Genomic DNA, 19,443 nt, shown 5'->3' on the forward strand with positions numbered 1-19,443 from the left:
CTATTTCTCAGAAAGTGCTGAAGGGATATTTCTCAAATTTCATATGTAGGTTTCCCTAGGGCCCTAGTTGTGCATATTGCATTTTGGGACCAATCGGTTAACAAGATGGCAGGCAGCCATCTTGGATTTTGATAGCTAAAGTTTGTTATTGCTATTTCTCAGAAAGTACTGAAGGGATCTGTCTCAAATTTCATGTGTATGTTACCCTAGGGCTCTAGTTGTGCATATTGCGCTTTTTTGACCGATCGGTCAACAAAATGGCCGCCAGGCAGGCATCTTGGATTTTAATGGTTTAAGTTTGTTATCGCTTTTTCTCAGAAAGTATTTAATGGATCATTCTCAAATTTCATATGTAGGTTCCCCTAAGGCCCTAGTTGTGCATTTTTCGATTGGGACCGATTGATCAACAAGATGACCGCCAAGGAGCCATCTTGGATGTTGATAAATGAAGTTTGTTACTGCTATTTCTCAGAAAGTATTGAAGCGATCTGTCTCAATTTGTATATGTAGTATGTTTGAAAAAGTTTGAAAAGCAGAGAAAAGATCCCTCTTTCCATTGTCAGACATAGATATTTCTTTGGTGGGCGCCAAGATCCCTCTGGGATCTCTTGTTCTTATAGCCTTATACATGTTGGTGATTGAACCAATATATCAAAAACAAAGAAAATTTAGCCAGGGTAATATCTGTAGGTATAAAATTTAGCCAGGGTAATATCTGTAGGTATAAAATTTAGCCAGGGTAAAATCTCAAGGTATAAAATTTAGCCAGGGTAATATCTGTAGGTATAAAATTTAGCCAGGGTAAAATCTCCAGGTATAAAATTTAGCCAGGGTAATATCTGTAGGTATAAAATTTAGCCAGGGTAATATCTGTAGGTATAAAATTTAGCCAGGGTAAAATCTCCAGGTATAAAATTTAGACAGGGTAATATCTGTAGTCATCAAATTTAGCCAGGGTAAAATCTCCAGGTATAAAATTTAGACAGGGTAATATCTGCAGGTATAAAATTTAGCCAGGGTAATATCTGTAGGTATAAAATTTAGCCAGGGTAATATCTGTAGGTATAAAATTTAGCCAGGGTAAAATCTCCAGGTATAAAATTTAGACAGGGTAATATCTGTAGTACCCTGTAATCATAAAATTTAGCCAGGGTAAAATCTCCAGGTATAAAATTTAGCCATGGTAATATCTGCAGGTACCCTGTAGTGTTCAATAAGTGTATCACCCAAGGATTTGTAAGGGAGAAGGATTTGTCACTGGTTCGGGGGGGGGGGGGGGGGGGGGGGGGGGGGGGGGGAGAGTTGGACCAATATGATATGTCGCAAGATTTGTGTTTGCCTGATTTTCCTTTGATATCCGCCGGCGATTCATTTGATGTAGCTTGTAGTCTTGGACCAATATGATATGTCGCAAGATTTGTGTTTGCCTGATTTTCCTTTGATATCCGCCGGCGATTCATTTGATGTAGCTTGTGTTTGCCAGGCTTAATCTTCCATCCTTAAAGCAAGTACTAAACATTGTGAAATTTGATAAATGTTACATTGGTGTTTCTTTTGACTCAATAAGACAAGTATTTGTTGAGAAAAATGGTTTTTATTCCCAGTCCATAGGCGTCTCACGTGGTGTTTGGAAGTGTAAAGAGACAGTGACAAATCCTTCTCACTTATAAATCCTTGATCAACCTTTGTCAAAGTTTGCCTTTCGAGAAATTTAAACAATAAAACAACATAGAACATTCATCTGGTTAGTTTAGATTTAATAATAAAATAATTTCATTTAAAACTTAAATAATTATACAAAATAACATGATAATGTATTTTATTAAGAACATACTGGATATAGTTGAGGCCTAGTTTAATACCAGGGAGACTACACCAGTTGGGGCACCTCACAATAAGGGTTGGGGTACATAATGTTAACTTCTCTATAGAGATTATACAGACTTCTGGACACTGAGTACAAACAATACATGTATAGGTATGATTTTGTAAACTCATTATCAGTATATACTTTTGGTTAAGATATGAACAATTCATAAAAAGTCATAATAATTTACAGATACCAAAATACTAAAGAAAAGCCCCTAATGATTAAAAATAGTGGGTAGATGATATTGAAAAAAATCTTTGATAAATCAAATTCACAAAAGTCAAAAGTAGAGCAAATGTGACAATTGCATCCAAGTGTAATTTGAAGCCCAAAATAAGTTTGATACCGAAAACAGTAAAAAATAATATCGGCCTCTGAGACAATAAGGCCGATTCAAATATACTGAATGATCAATGTCCTGTTGGAAACCAATATAAAATTTAAATGCTAATTTCAGCCGTACCTCATATTATAATTCTATCCTATAGCAGTGGAATGAACTACTTACTTACCTAATTTGAGATGTACATGTAAGATATATATTTATGTGACCTTGGTGAGGTTGACCTCTGACTCAAGAAAAATAGGTCAAATTCTAACACAATCACTTCACAAAATGGTATAGAACATAAAACAAAATTACTACATAGTAATGCTACTCAAATCCATTAAGGAATTAAACCCAAGTGGCCATATGTAGAGCCATGCACTTGTCTGATTATTAGATTATAGCCTGATTAGGTAAAAAGGAACGATCTGGAATGCTTTTGTAGATGAGACATATAAAATATAAACAAAGATGAGCAATGGGACTTCGTGAATCACAGGTTTTCAATAGAAAAAGTAACTGTAGAGTACATATCCCTATGTTTCATTGTCATTATCAGTGATAAGAAAAGACAATTAAGGGTAGAACAATTATAGAACACACATGGTTTTAAAAGAGTTTATATATTGCAGTCATATAATTAATCTACTTAGCACTTTTAAAATTCACTGATTGTGACACTCTAGTGACATACGACATAATGATATAAATACATTGTAGATGAAATTCGAGAAAAAATCTGATTAGTAATAGGAATAATAAAGCTCAACTGACATTTCAAACAAATGTGACCTAATTATCCTCTGCAAGTTATGTATAACTTTCCAAAACTAGTTCCTGTACAATCTAGATTAATTGTATGGTATTTTCCTTATTAATTTATAGTAATTACAGCTTGTATAATCCAGAAACACAGTCAAATATGCTAGTCCTGGAGACATCTAGATGAGATAAGTTACACTGTGGTTAAAACTGAAATCTAAAACTGATAAAATGATGACTAACTTTACACAAAGTTTGATTTGGATTTCCTATCGCCTGCTTATGACGGGTCAAGATCATAAATATGATGAAGATGTTCACAAGGCACCGGTCATATTGTTTATCAGTTAGAATAGGTACAAGTAATTAGTAATATTCACAACCTTACTATGTGTATATAGGACGTTAATAGTTAAAATATTGAGTGGGGCATTTACACTTACATTTCAGCAGTTCTAAGTTTTAAAGTTCTAAATACATTATACGCTGAGATGATAAACCATACAGCACTTCTACAATGCCCACTATACATCTAAATATAGTGTACAGATAAAATGATATGAATTCTCATAGAAGTAGATACCATTCCAATATGAAACAATTAAATTATAAAACATGTACAATGTTTAATATTTCTTATTGTATAAACAACTTATTTTAACATATGATTAAATTTCATGCATTTCACTGCCGTTTGGAAAATGTGAAAATTTATTGCTGCAAAAACGTTTTGAACAAAATTAATGTGCACCAGAATCTTACGACTCTAAAGTGCTAAATTGAATTGTAAGGCATGGAAATGCAAATTAATTTGCCATGAAAATAAGTTGGTTTATACGTACTACAGGTACCTTGCATAGACTGTATTTTGCCAAGAAACAATTATGTTGCGGCACATAAAACTCTTCAATTCAACTGTATTTAGTTACAAAACAGAAAAAAAAATTATTATCACAATTGTACATAGATATTTCTGAGTTGTTCTACTCATAGTACAAACATCTATTATATATACATGTTTTATATAACATAATGTATTATATCTATTATATATACATCTATCTATTATTATATATCAAGACTGTTACAATACAATAGTTTGTGTCAGAGTACTGAATTAAGGCACAGATACTCACCGAGAATAAGGCATGGGAAGGCGTTCCTAGGTATAACACTTCATCCAGAATCATTACAAACTATCTTTGATTCTGAAGAAGATTATTGCTTACAATTCATTACTTTACAATAAATATTCTGATAATCCATGTGGGTTTTAGCACTACATGTATATGCTGTAGGAAACTAACCATCACCCACTGGCCTCGCTTGATTCAGTTACCTCCAACGTTACCTCCACATCAAAGGAAAATCTTCAATTATTCTCAACGTAAGATTCTGTCGTACCAAGACAAAGGTTTCTATCTGAACCATTAGGAAGAATTCCTTTCTTGCAAAGAGTATGCAGTTACCACAACAGACCAAGCATTCTCCTTTGTATAGAAGCTTTTTCCATCAGAAGCGTGCATTGAGATTACTGTTACTGTCCGTGATTCGGTTCCTACGATTCAGAGCTGGAGATTGCTGGGGTGTGTTAGCGGCCGCAGTCTCGGCCATTTTTCGGGCAAACTTTCGTCCACCTATAGCAAAATTTTGAAGAAAACCATCATCAAATTAAGTAATATTTAAGGCAAATTATTATGATATCAAATTTTTTTCTTTGTTCTTAAGATAGGAAATGTATATTGATATACCTTACTACATGATATTATGTTGATGAAGATCTAATACTTTTATGTATTCACTTTGTGTGTAAAAAATATCAATATTCATTCACCAAGTAATGCTCTCTATATATCTAAATTTTACAGACTACAGATATTGATTCTCTGCTATTATACATTGGTATTTTAGATTAGAATACTTTTTTGCATGTTACTTTGGAGTCATTCTAATGTAAAATTCATCAACAATAAATAAATTGAAAACAAAATTTAATTTATTAACCTGCAATCAAAGCATATGTAATATCATATTTAAATGTTAGCTTTAGTCAATATAGCACATTAAAAATCTACTCCAGGTCATGCAGGTTAACAGACTATAAATCATTCATGCACGGCATTGGATGAGAAATAATAATTGTAGGTTACTTAAAATAATAACATGCATTTCTTTACATATGTTTCAAATGTAAATAATAAGATCTCCTGAAACACTCTGGTTTCAAATATCTTAATCAACACTACTAAATAAGATATAGAAGATGAATCAATATTTATACCGATACAAGATATCCCTGAAGCTAACACTTTGTAGAAAATAAAGGGACATAACTCACTTTTTAAGAAAGGTAATTGCAAGGGAACATGCATTTATCTGTATACAAAATTCAGTGATTGGAAATGACTCAAAAGATACATACTCAGGACACAAAGGGGATATAACCTACATACGTAATTTTGTATGACATAAAAAGTATACCAACAAACTGACAAAACTAGAATTGTAAGCCAATTGCTAACTAATAACCCCACTACTATATTTTTGAGACCATGGTAACCAAATATTCCTTCATTATGTTTCCATTGTAACAGTTACTTTAGCATGTGAAATGTCAATTTATAGACATCCATATGTTACACCAATGAAGTTTGAACAAAACCGATTTAAAAGCTGATGAGTCATTGGCCATTTTACAAATCTGTGTAATGTGACCTGATTAACAATCAAAATCTGTACATGGCCCCTCTGCAACATTGCTGCCAAGTTTCATTAAAGTTGATCATGTAGCTTATGAGGAGCTGTCCAGACAAAAGTTTTACTAGTTCAAATCCATGTGGGGCAGTGCCAGGTACTGACCGCTGGTACTCTGGCTTTCCTCCACCAACAAACCTGGCATGTACTTACATGACCCTGGTTGTTAATAGGACGTTAAACTAATAAAACCAAACTGATTCCAGTATACCCCTCTAACTTTTGTGTGTTGGGGTGGGGGCCTGGCTGGGGACGGTGGTATAATAACGGACTGATGATGATACTATAATCTGCATTGTTACTTAAGTATAGTATAAAAGCATCTACAGCAAATACTTATCTGTAACAAAGCACTATTGTCTGTATTTGTCACAAACATTTTATTGACAACATCACAGACGAATCACCACAATCATAACAAACCTTAATACTACTTCAACAATAACAACAATTCAGACTAAGTGTTGATCTACAACAAAGCCAATCTGTTACCTAGCAATGATGGGAAGCACTTCTGAAATATTATTTGTACAGTTTTTGTAGCAATGGAGGGAATAACATTTATAAGAAGTTTTCACAACAAATAATAATCCCATCTAAAAGTAATACAGCAAAACTTATATGTCACATTAATTTTACTAAATGTGGATGTACATATGTATTAAGTCTACATGTCTTTTCAAGAATTTGGGGCTGATCAAATATCGTAAGGGATGAATTATTGAACTGCATTTGAAAACAATTGTCATTTATGCTGCAATATTACCGTATGTATCAGCCATAATAAGCTTATACATAGAAATAAATATCAATGAAAATTGAAGTAAATTGATTTTCTAAGGTACCAGTATGCATGAATGATCAAATATTGATGAAAGTTGACCTAATTTACCCTTCACCAACTAAACTGCCCTGACCATATATAAAGAGAAGCTTTTGAACATGCAGGACTATGTATATCTATAGGTACATGTGTATCCCTATAGATAGATATATTAGATAGACAAAGGCTTCACCTCCTGAACAGGAAGTTTAATCCTCATACTAGTGCATTATGGGATGTATATCCCCATACTGGCTCTCCCTAAAGGTAAACACATATAATTGATTAAAATAGAGTTCTTAGAAATAAAGTTATGTTACCATAAATAGTGCTGATGAGTATATACAGTAGATCACAGTCTATAGGAGAAAGTCTAAAGGTCGCTATTGATTGTCCAGAGGTTAAAAGTTTATATAAGGTGAAAGAATCTAAACAAAGTCACAGGTAGGATATCAGAATTTAAATCTAAATATTTAAATGAATACAAGTCACAGGATTTAAGGTATCTAATACAGACAAATATAAATAAAGAAATAACTTCAATACATTAGATAGAGAGAGAGATATGCAGGATAACATATATTATCTTAATATACAGAATGCTTAATGTCACTGCACACATATATAGTTACATGATATTTGATATATACAAATGTACATGTATGTCTATTATACTAATACAGAATGTCAGATATATCTTAACATAGAAACAGGATATTAGATCTCTAAAGAAAGATACAGGACATCAAATAAAATCTATCTAAATACAGATATGAGATATCTTAATGATGAACATCTAAATACTGAATGTTAAATATGAAAATAAAGAAAGGTTAAGGATTCCAAATAACTTAAACATAGTTATAAGTCCAGCATTGAATAAAAGTCATCTGGTTATATGAGAAAGAAATAACATTTAATGTATTTATCCTAAATAAGTCAGAGTATGGTAATAAGCTCACTAACTTGACTTATTACAGGATAGATACAATAATAACTGTAATCCTTTGGTCAGTTTGAATTGGTGAACAGATCAAATTGGTTCATCAATATACAGTCAAACCTTGTTAACTCCAAATCTCTGAGACCATGGTAACAGTCCCTTGGACCATGGTAACAGCTAGTACAGATTTAGATGGAGCCTTGGAGAAAACTCAGTGATCAGGTCTTGACCTGGCAACTGCCTCACATGGGATTCATAGAAGTGTAGGGCTTGTGGATATATGCCAGGACTTTTTAACCATTAGGCCATCACTCCTCGTCAATAATCCTAGATAAGCTTTGTGAATATAAAGTGAAATTTTTAGCTGGGGCTAACATATTGCTAACAAAGTTTAACTGTATTATAATTTTGTCAAACTAACCAAAGGTTTGCGGTATAGGACGACAGATATCTATCTTAACTACAGAAAAACCTATATCCTGAATCAAGAAACATACCTGGTGATGTTAGGGACTCCACAGAAGCAGTCGATGATAAAATACGATTATCTGTTGATGGTCGGAGTTTCTCCTTTCTTGATCGACTGACATCTTGTAACATATTCAGTAAGTAAGCCTTATCACGGCCCTCCTTAAATAGAAAAATTGACAAGGTCATGTTGAAATCATCAGATATTAAAGTACAGACAATCTATAGATTACACAAACCATTGCACAGCTAGCTGTTTAATATTTTAGTAATATATTGTTAACCTCACTTCAGCTAGTTGTTGACCTCACCATAGCTAACTGTTGACCTCACTGTAGCTAACTGTTGACCTCATCATAGCTGACTGTTGACCTCACTTAAGCTAATTGTTGTACTTTCCATAGCTAACTGTTGTACTTACCATAGCTAACTGTTGTACTTACCATAGCTAACTGTTGTACTTACCATAGCTAATTGTTGTACTTACCATAGCTAACTGTTGTACTTACCATAGCTAACTGTTGTACTTACCATAGCTTACTGTTGTACTTACCATAGCTAACTGTTGTACTTACCATAGCTAATTGTTGTACTTACCACAACTAACTGTTGTACTTACCATAGCTAACTATTGTACTTACCATAGCTATCTGTTGTACTTATCATAGCTAAAGTAACTGTTGTACTTACCATAGCTAACTGTTGTACTTACCATAGCTATCTGTTGTACTTTTCATAGCTAAAGTAACTGTTGTACTTACCATAGCTAACTGTTGTACTTACCATAGCTAATTGTTGACGAAGCAGTTTAACCATTTCTTTGTGACCCACCATTACAATTCTCATGTAGTAGGTTCCAACACTGTCAAATACAAAGTATCTATTTAAGGTCTCATAGAAAAGTCTGCATTCCTTATTTACTAAACAGTGATCTTATCTTTTATATAAAAAATAACAAGAATGTCATAAACTGAATATCACCACAGACCTGATATCAGATTTATATCATTAACAACTGAAGATCAATACCAGTTTTGTCATTGAAAGATTCTTGAATGAGGGTCATGGTCAATCACATGTATAAACTTTGTAGTACTTCACCTCAGCATGCTGCAGACCTAATACTAATAGTGTATTGGGATCTTGATCAATGAAGAAGATCCTCCTTTAATAGTAAATGTAATATCATCGTGTTACTGATTAAATTTAGATGTTGATCTTCTTGTTACTAAGGACAACATGGATCCTCCTTGAACATGATCTTACCTAAAGGCGACCAGTACACTTGCAATGAAACCTGGCGAAGACACCAGCTTAAAGATCTGACGAAGCCACTCCAGATCACCCTTCCAACTGTCAATCAGATCAGTAACAATGTCATAGGCCTGCTCCTGGCCCTGGAAGGGGCCACAAATCCTACTCGGCTTCACTCTGACAATCACAAACACAAACCTTATCAACACTTTTCAGAAACAAGAAATAATGACATAATAAAGCTTAAAGTTGATATTGATTTAATGAGATTTTTCAGAACATCGCTTTGGTCATGGAAATTTTTGCCAGCAAAATTTTACTGCATGTTATAGATATATCATACTCCTATAGCTATATACCAAATACTAATTGGTTAAAATTTAATTTTACTTATTTAAGTCCAAATCCTGCTTTCTTACCCGCAAAATCAACATGGTATATAGCAGATAAGATAAGTGAACATGAAATATTGATACCATTAACACCCAGGATATACTTACAACAAAACTCCATAGGACACGGCTATGGCTGCCAAGAGGAAGAAGATAAATAGATATCCTAGGAAGATGGTATGACTTTTGGATGCCCTCCACGCCCTAACGGATGGCTTACAGTTCTGTAGCACACTGATAGCTTTTACATAGAATATGATGAATAACTTCACGCTCATGATGAATGACAGCAAAGGTGAGTAAAATGTTCCAAGCCTGTTAAAATAATCATTAGATGGTGAGTGAGGACTTTAAAAAAAAAAAAAATCATATGTCTACCCCATAATACTCTTTTCATTGTTTTCCTATTGCCAAGATTAAAAAGGGCCAATGTATTTTCATCAATCAGACGTGCTAGCCTAGGATTATCTAGGCCCATCATACCAAGACCAAGCCTGAGATTATTTAGGCCCCTCATATGTATACCTAGCGAGGCAAAGCCTCAAATGTACAAATACCAACTCAAACCCTGGGATTATGTAGACCCCTCATATGAATACCTACCAACATAAGGCCTGGTATAATTTAAGCCCCTCATATGTATCTTTAGGACCCCTATCATGAATACTTACAAATACAAAGACTATGATTATTTAGGCCCCTCATATGTATACTTACCATTACAAAGAGTGTGATTATCTAGGCCCCTCATATGTATACTTACCAATACAAAGAGTGTGATTATCTAGGCCCCTCATATGTATACCTACCAACACAAAGAGTGTGATTATTTAGGTCCCTCATATGTATACTTACCACTACAAAGAGTGTGATTGTTAAGGCCCCTCATATGTATACATACCAATACAAAGACTGGAATTATTTAGCCCCCTATCATGTTTACTTACCAATACAAAGAGTGTGATTATTTAGGCCCCTCATATGTATACCTACCAACACAAAGCCTGGGAGTAGATGAGATCCAATGTGTTCCTACCAATGTCAAACTCTGTGTCCCCCAACTGTTTACAGCAGTACTGACCAAACAATCTACAAGAAAAGAGTCAGCAGTAAAATGATTTGCAACGAAATAGTTGTAAAAAGCTAAAGAAATTAAAACAAAATAGTTACTAACAACAGTAAAATTTATTACAAGGTGCCTCAAAACATGGCAATTTTATTCTCCATGCCCTGTACTAGGGTGTGTGACCGAGGTGAGTCCGAATTTGTGGCGAACACGTGAATTCGTGCAGAGGTGTATACGGGTGATTTACACCTTGTATGCTGTGATAACAGCTTTATACCGACATACAGGCACAGATGAAAGACTGTGGTAAATCTATATCTATCATTCTTTTCTTATTTTACTGTTTTTGTACCCTATACCTGATAAATATCATTGGTAAACATTTGTTAGAACGTGCGGGTCAGTCATGCATAACATTATTATTGTGATTTGCCAGATGTATTTGGAGTATACGTAGTTAGTGTCAAATAGTCTTGTATTTTGATATGTGCATCTTTGAATAAGCTGTAAGCATATGTTTCGGTCAATATTATAACTTATATTTAGTACTATGGGTTTGTAAAGTACTCAGGTGAGAAATGTATGCGTGTGTGGAAAAAGTATTGAAGCCATGAATGGTCATAAAATATTGCGGTTGTCATTGTCGATACAGATATTTAGGAATACTGACCTTGCACCTATTCTGTGGTTAAACATACCATTCTTGATGTTGTAAAAGAATATATCTTATGTTATTCGGTAGTAACTTTGCATTTTCCTTGTAATGATTTTCTGCTATTTTGTTAAAATGATTACCATTACCATGTTTTGACTTAGGTGCATGTTGAGCTGTGTGCAAGTATTAGTTGGTTTGTTTCTTCATTTAAGCTCCAAGTGACGGTCACATGATCAGGAGGACATAACCTCAACCAGGGCCTAGCCAACTTATAAGGGAGTGTGGGCATCAGGACCCTCATTCAGGAAGGTCAGCCATCAGAGCCCCAAAGGCCAGACCATGAGGAGTATGTTGTGACGGCACGGACTGTGTGTACGTTGCGACGATGACATTGCGTCAGGATTGGTGGCACATTTATATTGAGATATCTGCCACTGTATCACTTAAGAGTATCCTGTGTGGAACCTACATATAGTATTACGCTCCGACTGTAGCTACGTGTGGAATCTTGGCGTTGCTGGTGACTTTTCGTGACTCTTTGTGACTCAGTGTGACGGAGCAGAGACTTTAGCTACTGAACATTTGGTGTGGAACGGGTTGAGAGTTAGTGTGATTTGTGTTTAAAGTAAATGAATGGTTAATTGTTAGTAAATTCATTGTTTTCATTTCCCATCTAATTACTCGACGCTCGTCCTACGTAACACCCCCGCCCCTGTAACATTATATTTGTATAGAACCAATTTGTTTTTTATTGTTGCCTATCTTAGATAGAGATTGGTGTAGTCTCAGATCAAGAACATATCGAAAATGGGAGGTCCCCAAAAGGCACAACTAGATAGGGCACTAGCCCACTATATACAGGAGATTTAATAGAGTTAATAAGTTAAATAGTTTTGAAGTTAAAGCCCAAAAACAAAAAGAATGAATAATTTGGTGTTTTTGACTAAATTTATTTAACTCACCGACGAATAAATTCCAAGAAAAATGTTGCAATTAAGATGAAAATAAAGTCCACAAGCACAAGGCGATATATATCTTCTCCAAGGGCAGTTTCCCAGCAGATATCCTGTAATGTAATTACTTGTTCTGAGACAACAGTTCATGAAAGCTAATCACACTAATTGGGATCTAAACATACCGAAATATCTTTGCACCAGAATCACAGACTTTTAATCTCAAACCTTCTGAGATATAAATAAACAACATGTATTGGTACTTTAGATAAACAATGCTGTTTCTAAGATAACAGTGGTAAATCTAGAATTTAGAATGAAATATTCTTCATTTTGGACACTTTTAAAACATCTTGATTGCCAGAAATAATAGTTTCAATAATAAGTGTTTTTTTTTATTTCATTGCCCTTAAGAAGTAAGAACTTTCATAGCTCTCAGGTTGTTAGTTATGTCCTTGACCCTTGTGTGATAAGAACTTGCTGTTGACCCGACCCCTAGTAGGTTGCAGACATCAACAGTATTTATTATTAGTCTTAAGAGATGATGTGAAGCTGTATAGACTAGCTAGGTGTGCTTCAAACTGCAGTGGAACCTCCCGAAACCGATCATGGTCGGTGCACATAATTTCGGCCGGTTTAGAGAGGGTTCAGTTTGGAGAAGTGAACAGAATACCGATCATTACGATCCGGATTTAATCGATCGGAAGTCTTTTTTTACACTAGTGTACCACATGTATGGCTAGTGTTCGTTAAAACCGACCGATATTGATTGTTAATGTGAATGTTATCACAAAAGAGAGAATCATACGTTTAAAAAGGAATGGATTACAACAATCTTGACTTTGTTACCGCTTATAAACGCAGTTTAGTTAGTTAGTTGCGTTAATGTTCTTGGGGATGTTCTCGTCTGCACTAACCTACACTACGATCGCTTCCGGTTACGTCAAGAATCGAATTTTATGGTCTAATTACACGATAATCAGTCGATGCCGGTCATTATATGACATAGTCATTTTCTAAAACTATACATGGCTTCGGCTTCTTGATACAGATAATTTACGTTATCCGACAACTACATAATATGTAAATAAAAAATCTGTGTGATTTGAATACGAAACTTTCTCTTTCCTACAGTAAACAAACCGCGTGCACGTGGTAGACCTTCGTTAAATAATTACACCACCATCTCGGGTATAATTACCGTTTACCTATAGCCTTCACAGCTGTATACATGCCCCAGGACATGGCATGCGACAACTATGGTACAGGTACGTGTGTATTTCACGGTCGGTTGATCAGACCTCAATGCAATCTATCGGTGTCGCTCAGTTACATTTGACTATTCCGATCTCAAAATCGGTCCGGTATTCGGAATTGGGAGGGATCGGTTTTGGGAAGTTTTATATACTATAAATAAAGAGGAATTCATTCCATACATGACATCCATGTTCGGTTGAGGTAATCGGTTTTGAGAAGGTTCGGTTTTGGGAAGTTCCACTGTACATTAAAACAGATTATTTGCCCGCGATGAAATTTTCTTTACTGGTATATCATGGGCAATTAGAGTTTGAATTGCTGAGAAAACAGTTAACAGTATATTAACCTTTTTCTCGCTTTGTTTGAACCAGAAGTATGCCAATACACCTAGAATGGTAGCCTTCAACAGCATTGTCCTGCAAAAAAAAAAAAATTTTCTGGAGTCTGGATGTTTGTAAATATAAAAAAAAATATTCAATAAGTCATTATATTATCTTATACATGTATCTATAATTATCACATTCCTCCATAGAAATGGTATAATGTGGTGTACTTACCTTGTCATACTGACATAAAGCTCTGTCTGAGGTTTTTGGTAGTTCTCTAGCTTCCCTATCCTCGTGAAAAAGAATGGCAGTATTAGGATGATTCCCGTGGCAACCAACGGCATGGCCAGCTTTCCTAGGATGACTAAATCGGACTGAAAGAGATATAAAGTTATCAATTGTTGTCAAAGTGGTTTCATAATATAAAACAAGTATCCCAGAGGGATCATGACACCATCAAATAAAAGATGGATCATTTTTTAATATCATATGGAAACAAACAACTATTTATAGAATTTTGTCAAAACTTCAAGATGGATAACATACATAATCATGGTACATGGTATAAAATTTGAGGAAGACCCCTTCAGAAACAAATTTCAAATATCAAAATCCAAGATGGCATCAAGTTAGCCATCCTGTTGACAGATCAGTCCCAAAATGCAATATGCATAACTATGACAAAAGGGGAGTCAAAATATATCAACTTAAGACAAATCCTTTAGGTACTTTCTGTGAAATAATGGGAAAAAGCTTCAATTGTTAAATCCAAGATGATGAATATCTTGTTGATGGGTCGGTCCCAAAATGTAATATGCATCACTAGTGCCCAAGGGTAGCCTACACATGAAATTTTAAAGACATTTCTTTAATACTTTTTTCAGAAATAACAGTAACAAGTTTCAATTGTCAAAATCCTAGATGGTTACATGTCATCCATCTTGTTGAAAGATCTGTCCCAAAATACAATATGAACAATTAGGGCCCAAAAGGAGTCATAATATGACACAGATCCCTTCAGAACTTTCTGAGAAACAGCAGACTGCTGCAATAAAAAAGAGGCCCAGAGAGCCTGTATTGCTCACCTAGTTTGTAATGCCAAGTAATGTTCTGAATACAGGTTCATTGTTTCTTTTCTGAAGGAATTCGAATATTTACCTCTAATTCCCCTACTGGGCCCTACCCATCCTGCCCCCGGGGGTCAGAGCCAACATTTATAGAAGTTCTGTTCCCCTTCCCCCAAGGATGTTTGTGGCCAAATTTGGTCACAATCCATGCAGAACTCTAGGACAAGTAGCGATTTATAGGTTTTAGCTCTATTTCCCCTATTGGGCCCCGCCCCTCCTGCCCCCGGGGGGGTCAGAGCCAAACTTTATACAAGTTCTGTTTCCCTTTCCCAATGGGTATTTGTGGCCAAATTTGGCTACAATCCATGCAGAACTCTAGGACAAGAAGCAATTTATAGGATTTACCTCTATTTCCCCTATTGGGCCCCGCCCCTCCTGCCCCCGGGGGGTCAGAGCCAAACTTTATACAAGTTCTGTTCCCCTTCCCCCAAGGATGTTTGTGACCAAATTTGGTTACAATCCATGCAGAACACTAGGACAAGTAGCGATTTATAGGATTTAACTCTATTTCCCCTATTGGGCCCCGCCCCTCCTACCCCCGGGGGGTCAGAGCCAAACTTTATTCAAGTTCTGTTCCCCTTCCCCCAAGGATGTTTGTGGCCAAATTTGGTTACAATCCATGCAGAACTCTAGGACAAGTAGCGATTTATAGGATTTACCTCTATTTCCCCTATTGGGCCCCGCCCCTCCTGCCCCCGTGGGGTCAGAGCCAAACTTCAAACAAGTTCTGTTCCCCTACCCCCAAGGATGTTTGTGGCCAAATTTGGTTACAATCCATGCAGAACTCTATGACTAGTAGCGATTTAAAGGAAATGTTGACGGACGGACGACGCGCCATGACATAAGCTCACCGATGGGCCCTTCGGGTCAGGTGAGCTAAAAATCAACTATCTAATTCAAAGATGACTGCCTGTTGGCCATCTTGTAGACAGATGAGTCCTAAAATGCAATAACCACCATATGAAATTTGAATGATTCCTTCTGATCAGGACTTTTTGAGAAATACAGTAACAAAAGAATTGTCTACAAATGAAGAGAAGGACAGATGATGGATATAAGGTGTTTTGAATAGTCTGCCTTATGATGATGGTGTGCTAATAAATTCAGCTTATCGACAAATTATTGTTAGGGATGCTACCAGTCAAAACTGGTTAAATTCTGCCCAGTGGATAGGAAAAAGAAGTTGACGAATGGATGATGGATGTGTTATTATGGCATGAGCTAACAAATTATATACATCAACCATTTGTGTTACATTTCAACAAAAGCTATTGTTTATGATAACTGTTAACAATAAAATGCTGTACCTGAACATAATTTTCGTCCTGAATTCTGTAAATACCATATCCTGACCCTCCTATACTGCCAAGTACAATCAGGTTGGTAATGACTCGTACAAAAAACCATTTACACTTTGATGAGAAACGTCGGCTTTTATCCTCGAACTTTTTACCAGACAAAAATTCCTGAAAAAAACAAGTGTATCACCATGGTTGCAGACAAAATGTAAAATATGCTTTGTTTTACATTCTAGGTACTTTTAGAATGGTTGTATTCATTACAGCTATGTAATGGTAAATATACAGTGAAACCTGTCTCAGCGACCACCTCTGTATAAGGACCATCTGTTTATCAAGACCACATTCTTAGGGTCACAAATGGTCAGTTTTAAGACAATTCGACCTGAGTATAAAGATGGCTTGGTTATAGAGACTGCTTTTCCCTTGTCCCACAGACATATTTGACTGTACACAGAAGAATGCGTTTGTTTCTCCTTATAAATGAAGGAAACAAATAGACTAAGGCTTTTAAAACTTGCATATCTCTTTCTCAGCAAGGCTTTATACTTTATATCTGATAGTTTTTAATAAATAAAAGTTTAAGGCAAATCAGACGTAGAGAAATAACCCCACCTGGCCAGGACCAACTGTTATTAAAGACTTACCTTGATTTCATTGATAAAACTTTTGTGTCGGAGTCGGGTGGCGTCAGGGGAAGTAATATTGTAGTCCCAGCCACAGAACACCTTGGTTACAATGTAGAAGTTAAACACACCACTGGCTTCTATGTAATTCTTCTTATACGACCTGGAGATACTGAAAATGTACAAAACACAGAACACTGTTACCTACTTAAGAATTGCCAAACTCTGATACTGAAATATCAGGTGATCACCCAACCTAATGATACAGATAAGCTAAGTCAGATGATATATTTTAAAATATCTGAAATAGGGTCAACTTGAAAGCAGTTGAGCTGGCAATAATGCTAGCTACATTGTAAACATTAGAGCTAGATAATGAGACACAAGACATAGTTACCTACTATAGATAGATGATTGGACACAGTAAGTAGTTACTTACCTTAGAGCTAAGACAATGGGACACAGAAAGTAGTTACTCACCTTAGAGATAGGATGATGGGACACATGAAGTAGTTACTTACCTTAGAGCTAGGATGATGGGACGCAGGAAGTAGTTACTTACCTTAGAGCTAGGATGATGGGACACTGGAAGTAGTTACTTACCTTAGAGCTAGGATGTTGAGACACAGGATGTAGTTACTTACCTTAGAGCTAGAATGATGGGACACAGGAAGTAGTTACTTACCTTAGAAATAGGATGATGAGACACAGGAAGTAGTTACTTACCTTAGAACTAGGATGATGGGACACAGGAAGTAGTTACTTACCTTAGAACTAGGATGATGGGACACAGGAAGTAGTTACTTACCTTAGAACTAGGATGATGGGACACAGGAAGTAGTTACTTACCTTAGAGCTAGGATGATGAGACACAGGATGTAGTACCCTCCTCCAGTGAGGAGGTAGGCATATTTCATGTCATATTTTGTCAATCCAATCACCTGTACTTTATCATTAGTATAGTACCCATAGTACAGCACAGTGTCCGTAAAATAGTCCTGGAATGGAGAAGTCAAATAATATCAGCATAAAAAAAGAAAATTAACAGAAAATATAACACCACAAAATACCTTGAATGTGGTAATCAAATGCTGATACAAATATATAATGAAACTAAATTGTACTGAATTGATATGTTAATGGATGACATTATCATTGGTACATGTAATACATTTATACAACAATACTCACCGAGCCCGTGAGAATCTCTTTGCCTGTGAATGCTGCCCTTGTTGCCGTGACAACTGTTGCTGCCGTGGTGAAATTTGTCATGTTGCTCTGTGCTGCTGCTTCAGCAATGGCTTCTTGTGAAGGCTGGTACTCAACATACACAATTTGTGGAATAACAATAAAACCAAGGGTCAGAAGGAAAATTGGGATATTGAGGAGGAAGATCCATTTGAGGAAGAGGAAATAGGAGGTAACACCAGTACCAAAATGGCCTTCAATCTTCTTTATAAGGCTCCTCCACAGCTCCAGGGAGTACGCTAGTTCTGCCAAACGGTACTTAAAGTGCATCCAGCCCTACCAAAATATACCAAATCACTGTCAAAATATATCAGTTCTCTAAACACTGTCAATATATACCAACACCAAAACAATGTCAAAATATGTATAATAAATCATAAACACCGTCAAAATATATCAAACCTCACACCTTGTCAAAAATAACCAAATTCCCTAGGTTTGAAAATGTAAATTTGTTTGTTTTTCTTGTTATCAAAAAGTTTACAAAAAGCCTCATGAAAACGTATGAAACATCTCCATATACTTAGAATCAAACATCTCCACATACTTAGAATATAATATCTCCACATATTTAGAATCAAACATCTCCATATACTTAGAATCAAACATCTCCACATACTTAGAATCAAACATCTCCATATACTTAGAATCAAACATCACCATATACTTAGAATCAAACATCTCCACATACTTAGAATCAAACATCTCTATATACTTAGAATCAAACATCTCCACATACTTAGAATCAAACATCACCATATACTTAGAATCAAACATCTCCATATACTTAGAATCAAACATCACCATATACTTAGAATCAAACATCTCCACATACTTAGAATCAAACATCTCCACATACTTAGAATCAAACATCTCCATATACTTAGAATCAAACATCTCCATATACTTAGAATCAAACATCTCAACATACTTAGAATCAAACATCTCCATATACTTAGAATCAAACATCTCCACATACTTAGAATCAAACATCTCCACATACTTAGAATCAAACATCTAACATACTTAGAATCAAAATCTCCACATACTTAGAATCAAACATCTCCACATACTTAGAATCAAACATCTCCACATACTTAGAATCAAACATCTCCACATACTTAGAATCAAACATCTCCATATACTTAGAATCAAACATCTCCATACACTTAGAATCAAACATCTCCACATACTTATAATCAAACATCTCGATATACTTAGAATCAAACATCTCCACATACTTAGAATCAAACATCTCTCCACATACTTAGAATCAAACATCTCCATATACTT

The 19,443-nt window shown here is 35.4% G+C and overlaps 1 protein-coding gene across 5 annotated transcripts in view; it reads right to left on the bottom strand.

The window, feature by feature from the left end:
* Nucleotides 1–1,740: 1,740 nt before the first annotated feature.
* LOC138323117 (transmembrane channel-like protein 7) overlaps nt 1,741–19,443 on the bottom strand; it is a 31,881-nt gene continuing 14,178 nt past the window's right edge. For 3 of the 5 annotated variants that reach the window (XM_069267486.1, XM_069267489.1, XM_069267488.1), the window contains exons 7-19: nt 18,094–18,426; nt 17,752–17,900; nt 16,924–17,074; nt 16,286–16,444; nt 14,083–14,225; nt 13,872–13,941; nt 12,278–12,381; nt 10,588–10,683; nt 9,703–9,909; nt 9,215–9,379; nt 8,732–8,810; nt 7,978–8,110; nt 1,741–4,597 (exon numbers count right to left, since the gene is read on the bottom strand). In XM_069267486.1, coding sequence (XP_069123587.1) covers nt 4,473–4,597; nt 7,978–8,110; nt 8,732–8,810; nt 9,215–9,379; nt 9,703–9,909; nt 10,588–10,683; nt 12,278–12,381; nt 13,872–13,941; nt 14,083–14,225; nt 16,286–16,444; nt 16,924–17,074; nt 17,752–17,900; nt 18,094–18,426 — 1,914 coding nt within the window. In that variant the 3' untranslated portion in view covers nt 1,741–4,472. Of the gene's footprint in view, nt 4,598–6,206; nt 6,229–6,730; nt 6,799–7,977; nt 8,111–8,731; nt 8,811–9,214; nt 9,380–9,702; nt 9,910–10,587; nt 10,684–12,277; nt 12,382–13,871; nt 13,942–14,082; nt 14,226–16,285; nt 16,445–16,923; nt 17,075–17,751; nt 17,901–18,093; nt 18,427–19,443 lie in introns of all 5 variants that reach the window. The other 2 variants (XM_069267490.1, XM_069267491.1) reach the window with 2 other exon arrangements.

Source organism: Argopecten irradians, chromosome 5 (assembly GCF_041381155.1).
Source record: "Argopecten irradians isolate NY chromosome 5, Ai_NY, whole genome shotgun sequence".
Taxonomy (NCBI): Eukaryota; Metazoa; Mollusca; class Bivalvia; order Pectinida; family Pectinidae; genus Argopecten; species Argopecten irradians.